This window comes from Anopheles aquasalis, chromosome 3, assembly GCF_943734665.1.
Source record: "Anopheles aquasalis chromosome 3, idAnoAquaMG_Q_19, whole genome shotgun sequence".
NCBI lineage: Eukaryota > Metazoa > Arthropoda > Insecta > Diptera > Culicidae > Anopheles > Anopheles aquasalis.
The window spans coordinates 43,740,153-43,746,563 of record NC_064878.1 but is presented as its reverse complement, the minus strand read 5'-3'; the positions used below and the strand labels follow the sequence as shown (position 1 = coordinate 43,746,563).

The 6,411-nt window shown below is 49.6% G+C and overlaps 1 protein-coding gene across 1 annotated transcript in view; it reads right to left on the bottom strand.

Annotated features, from left to right (window-relative positions):
- The window catches only part of LOC126574333 (uncharacterized), an 8,792-nt gene extending 5,382 nt beyond the window's left edge, over positions 1-3,410 (bottom strand). The window contains 6 exon segments of the mRNA XM_050234474.1: positions 1-557; positions 796-897; positions 900-1,067; positions 1,180-1,566; positions 2,353-2,910; positions 2,981-3,410. The exon segment at positions 1-557 is cut by the window's left edge and continues 184 nt beyond it. Of these exon segments, the coding sequence (XP_050090431.1) occupies positions 1-557; positions 796-897; positions 900-1,067; positions 1,180-1,566; positions 2,353-2,910; positions 2,981-3,410 (2,202 nt within the window).
- Between the last annotated feature and the right edge of the window lie 3,001 nt (positions 3,411-6,411).

Here is a 6,411-nt window from a genome sequence, read left to right as displayed (position 1 = left end):
CGGATACAGCGCGGAACCGTACATATGCGGTCCGTACTGGGCCGGTGGATAGCGTGTGGCCGTCGGTGGGGCCATGATCGGATACCGCGAATCACTTGGACGCCCCGAGTGCCCGGGGGGTGGTGGTGGTGGGTAGCGAGAGTCCGGACCAAGGGGTGGCCCCGGAGGATACCGTCCACCCTGTTCCGGTTGTGTTGGAGGATATCGGGAATCGGACGGATAGCGTTCCATCGGGTAGCGAGAGTCCGGCCCCGGAGGATACCGCGAGTCCGCTGGCATGGGATAGCGGGAATCGGGTGGGGGAGGATAGCGCATGGGCGGACCACCGGGCATGTACATGGGATCGGGATCACGATCTAGGGGATAGCGTTCGGGGTACCGATCCGTTGGCCCATACCGATCCGAACCTGGGTATCGATTGTCGTAGACCGGTGGATAGCGTGAATCGTAGTCCCCACCACCACCACCGCCACCAGAGGGATACCGATCGCTTGGATATCGATCGGTCGACCCTGGATAACGATCCGTCGGTGGATAGCCACCGGGATATGGTTCACCTGCAGAGAAGAGAGATGGTCGCGAGTGTTTGGAAAGGAGATTGTGGTGCTTAGTGGAGCGGTTCGTTATCAGCACGGTTCACAGTGCTTTTTCGTTGGTCTTTCCAGAACCGTTCCAGAATGTTAGAGAGACGAGTGTCGAGATCACCATCACACGATGGAAGTGTGTCCAGGGGGGGGATAGTAATTATTTACGAAGTGCAAGCCCCAAAGGGAAGGGTCCCTCGCATAAACCTACCTCCAAAATCTGGCCGTGGTCCCATCGGATACCGATCACCCGGTGGATAACGTCCCGGAGGAAGTCGATCATCTGGCACACGGTCCCGGTCACGATCTGCACGATGGAAACGTCATTCGCTCAGTGGTTATTCCGTGGTTCGTTCGTGGAACCTCTGCTCAACTTACCTCCTCCTCCTCCTCCGCCACCACCACCGCCTCCATATGGTGGCCGCCAATCGGTTGGATCCGGTCGTCCATTCGTCGTGTCCGTATCTATCCCGACTAGGTGTGCTTGCGCGAAAGGGATGTTTTCAATTAGAAACGGGTGGATTCAACGGAGGAGGGACAAGAAAAAAAGGAATGGGAGCCTGTAATGGCCCCAAAAGAACAGGCCAGTACTCACGCATCAGATTCTCATAGTAATCGTAGTCGGCATCGTAGATGATGCGCATTCCGTCCCGCTGGTTGTAGCGGCTGAGCCGGCAGGTGCGAAACCGATCGCTATAGACGGCCGACCGGCACTGAAAGCTCGTCTGCCGCAAACACTCGTCCAGACACTCGCTCAGCGATCTGCCAGTGATCTCCGAGTGAAACTCGCCACCGAGCCGCGAGTTCCGGTACCGCTGGAAGGCGGTATCGGGCCGCCGGCCACTCGCAAACAGGTGCGCCGTTGCCCCGTTATCGGGAAAATCGTTGCCACGCTCTGCGGTGGTCGGCGAGATGCGTCGCGAGCGGCGCATGGCCGGATCATCCGGACCGGCGGATTTGGACGGATTGAAAGGGATAGAAGCTATAAGACGAGGACATGGGGGGTCAAGTCGTGGCATCGTTGTTTGCGTATGCCCAGCTATTCTGGCGAGCCCATTGGATTCCCGAACGATTCAAGTGCGCGCGGATCTTGAGGAGGAGGACGGGGTACGGTTTTTTTTTTGGCACGGGATGGCCGCAAATCATGGCGACCCCCAGAGAGTTTGGAGTTAGCGAGACGACTCTGAGATAGTTTTTCACCGAGAGATCGCTGACAGACGTAATCGCGAGTGAGTGTTCGTGTATCTTACCGTTTTTCAGAGGGATCAGAATGCGAATCATCCGAGGATACGATTTGGGCCAACATCGTTGACTTCTACGAGGGTTTTTGAGGGGGGGGGGGGGCAGAATACGTAAGCAAAAGGGACAGTTTGGTCCGCAAGCGTATGGAGAAACTCCCCTGAAGGGAGGAGGAGGCGAGAAAGCGTGCCTTGGACAAAAGCATTTGTTCTAATGTATAATGAGCGCGTTTAGCGTGCTTGTAGTCGAGTATGAGAGAGAGAGAGAGAGAGCTAAAGAGAGCGAGAGAGAGTGAGAGAGCCACCCATGTACCCCACCTGAATCCGGGAACCAGAACCGGAAGAATCCAATGAGCTCCACTACAGCTACACGGTCGGAGGGATGCTAGTCGAGCCTTCGAAGGGCGCCTGGGAGCGCACCGATCGAAAGGAGAATAACGCACAGAGCGCAAAGCGTGTGTGTGTGTTTGTGTGTGGGTGTGTGTGTTTGAAGCGATAAAGCAGAGCAGGGATGCCATTGTTCTACTTACGGTTATCAAGACAGACGAGATCGTAAAAGTGATGCGTTGGGCTTGAGCTGATCGAGAGATCATCTTTCTGCGACACAGAGTCTTCCTCCGACAGGATGCACTGTTTTGTTTGATCGTCAAACTCGATCGAGCGACAAAAGTACTTCTCGGCACGCAGACACAGCGATTGGCACTCTTCGAGTGTCATGTTGTTGAAGATTTCTACCTCGAATGGACCACCGAGACGTTTGTTCTCTTCCTTCACGTACACGATCAATCCATCGCAGCGTCGTTCCGCGTTCAGACAGGTGTTTTCGAGATAATCCGAATTTGGATCATCCTCGAGCAGTTCAGGATGGGTACGGCGTGTAAAGCGGCTCATAGAACAGCTGCGCAACGTCGAATCGTAGTTTGCGGAACGGCATACGAACGAGAACTCGTTCAGACACTTGTCCTCGCAATCGGAACGGTTCGCAGCCGTCACTTCCTTGATATCGGACACGGGTAGCTTCAGTTTCTTCCTTGGATGTCGCTCGAACACGTACCGACGGCTCGGACACTCGCGATCCGGTCGACTAGCTGTGAAGGGATCAAGTCGTTTAGTCAATCTTTTAGTTCTCCTCGGCCTTGACCTCGCGGTGCTACTTACAGGTAATGCACACCTCCGTAAAATGCACACTGTTCGGTACGAGCATCAGATTGCCAATTCCCTCGGGGGCGGCCTGTTCACGCGTCAAATAGCACGTCGATTCCTCATACTCGACGCTGCCACTGAACGAAGCGATCCGGCTTCCCGGCTGAAAGTCGAAGCTCGTACAAGCCCGGCCCAGATTGTTCGATGCGGTACGGTCACGCAAACACAGGTCCTGGCACTTCTCCAGCACCCGAAAAGGGGGCGCCGAGTCACGCACGACGTCATCGTCAAAGCCCTGGAGCTGCTGGTTCGGTAACCGTTCGTACAGGATGCGACCCTGACCGTTGCTGCAAGTCGTTTGACCCAAGACGAGCGCAAGCCGTGCGAACAGGATCAGAACGATGAAATCCGCTAGCCCCGGAAGGAGCTTTTGTTTCTTACGCATCTCCGTGCGTGAGCAGCAGCCACAGTGGATGCCGCTGTTGCTAGTACTGCCAGTGGGTGTGCTACGATACTACGGTTTTAGTCCTTTGGATCTCGTATACTAAACCTTAACACTCTACTTCTAAGGATCTAAGTAAATAGGGGAGTTGTGGAGTGAATCCGCCGAGGAATTTCCGAGAATTCCTGCTCTTAAGTATCGCTCGATGGTGAGGGCCTAAAGAGAAAACGACTTTTACTTCTTTCGCGCATGTCACCACCTCATAGCGGCTGGTTGTGACTGGATCTGAAAATTGAAAACAAGACAAATAGTAGTTCAATTCGCTGTACAATCACTGTTCTGCATTTAATTTTGAACATTACAAAATTTGTTAGCGAGAAACTCTTCTAGAGTGCTTGTTAGTGGTTCCTTTTGAAGTAAATTGAAATACAGACTTAATTGATTAATTAGATACTAAATGTCTTTCAGAAAAACTTCATTTATTAGGTCCTTAAGTTAGTTTTCTCGACCCTTTTTTGGCTCAGTAGAAGTATTTATTTTAAAAGACAAAGGAACTATTACATTACTGAAAATCTTGTCTATCGCTGGTCACTAGTTTTTTTTATTTTGTATTTCAGGCATTTTTTCTAATTCCTCGTCGAAACAACTCCTCATCTCTTCAAGCTTTCCAGCAATTTTTCGATACCTTCATAAAGAGTGACGTGCTGTGCAGCAAATAAAAAGTTTTACAACCAAACAAGTAGTATCTATTCAGAAAGAACAATGTCGGGTGTAAACAGCGCGTTGAAAAACATTTCATCTTCGAAATTTTCTGAAAAGTTTTTCTGCGTAGTTGCAACATATGGTTGAGCATTATTTTGTTGAAAAATAAGTTTATCATGGCATTTTCTCCATTCGGACCGTTTTCTAGCGAGACTTCGCTTTAAACGGATAAATTATTGTAGATTTTTTGCTTGTCTTTAAAATTAAACGATTAATGGTTTATTGTCTTTAACGTTTAAAAGTTTAACATCTACCAGATCGTACACCAGATTCTACGTAGAAACCTTCAACAAATCGACGGTTCGTACAGATCAAAACGCAAGTGAAATCGTCCATTCGCTCGTGGAGTTGCTGCGTGGCACAATGCTCCTCACAATGACTTCTGTCCGCTTCTGTTCGCTTTCATATTCAGGATAAAACTTTTTGCATGAAAAGCATTCCATCGATGGAACATCACGTGAATAACCCGTCCTTCTGCGGGCGTTCTAGTGGCCATTCAACATGAAGTGATGAAGGGAAAACTTTCTGCCAAACGAGCGCATTGCATTTTGAGGTAATTCCATTTGCACTCAGCATCATGCTCCGGGGTGGGTGAGAGGAATGAAAGGGTGCCGTTCAGGTGACCGAACACCGAGCCAGCACCGAGCCTAACCGCGAGATGATGGACCGAGGAGGGTCGGCGATAGAATTGAAAATAGGTGGTGGCCCTGGTGACCACCCAGGCTCAGGTATGATGGTTGCTGCGGTCGCTGCGGTGCGCCACGAAGAATGGTTCGAAAGCGAGGCAAATCGACAAAGAACAAAAAAAAAGCCCAACGATCACCGAGTAGCAGTAGTGCGCGTGCAAGACCGGAACCAACTTCCGCTCCTGATCGGAACAGTTGATTTGTCACGGTTTATGATTTTCAAAACAGCCCAACTGTCCGTGGGGAAAATGAAATGGCTCTAGAAGCGGCGCCAGACGAGCGATGCGGTTAGAACGTGAGTGTTTCACTGTTCGTGTGTGGAACAAATTGAAAATGTAATTACTAGGTGATCAACTAGTGTCGTCCATCGGAGCCCAGCGTGACCAGAAATGCAGAACGACCGAATGGTGATGGAACAGAGGGAAGCTTCTCCTGTTGAGGGGCGCCTTATCGGGTGCCAGAACACCGAGGCTACTGGCGAGTCATTATGACCACAGAGAGAGAGAGAGAGAGAGAGAGAGAGAGAGAGAGAGAGAGAGAGAGAGAGAGAGAGAGAGAGAGAGAGAGAGAGAGAGAGAGAGAGAGAGAGAGAGAGAGAGAGAGAGAGAGAGAGAGGGCTGGAACCTGTTCTTTTTTTATCAAGCCCACCCTTTGTCGAACCTTACAAATCTGATCAACTATGATCGAGTTGGGCTGGAGCTGGGGAGCAGCAATTTATTGCTGATTGAGGTCAGAACGCATTTCAACTGTGACGGACTGTTGGTCAAGCGGTTCGGATCGAAATCTCCGAGGGCAACGTTTTTTAGTGCTGCGGTTTGTCCCACTCGTCACACCCGGTACAGATCCCTTGTTTGACGCCTCATGCGCGTGTGACTCAAAAGTGTGACCAGCGTGTCGAGTGATCGAAAGTGTTTGAACGATCGAGGCATAGAATTATGTAGCGAACGAACGCGTAGCATGCACACTAATTTCGACACCTTCGACGACACGTGGACTCGCCGTGGCGCATGAATAGGCAAACAACGGTTAAATGAGGAGGTTCCTCTAGCTGTTTGCTATCATGGAGCTGAACGAGGTGCTGCAACTCATGATGGGTTTCGTGTTTTTCCCCCCTTTTCGGGAGTGAGTGTTGGGAAGTCATCAGCTTCCCGGGGGGATCAAATTCGAATAGCTTTTTAATGACTATGAGCTATTTTTAGATTTTTTTTAATGAGGGTGATGTACAAGTGGAGATAGAAACAGTTAAAGGGTCCCAAAGGGGTTATTTGTTTTAATTCAATTGAAGGGACAAAAGGGAAGAATGGAAATTCATGTAAAAGGATGTTGTTTACTGGATGAACGGTGTTTTTGTTTGTTAGAACATGAAGTATCTTTAACTACTTCTATAAATGAAGAAGTTAATAATTTCATTTCGTTTAAAAGTTAGTTCATCAATTATTAGTAACCGTTGGTTCGGTATAAAATAATTTCAAATTGTTGAATCACACAGTTTTATGCTTTACTTTCACGATCAATCAACAAACACAAATAGCATGTTGCATCAGGTTCCTATCAGA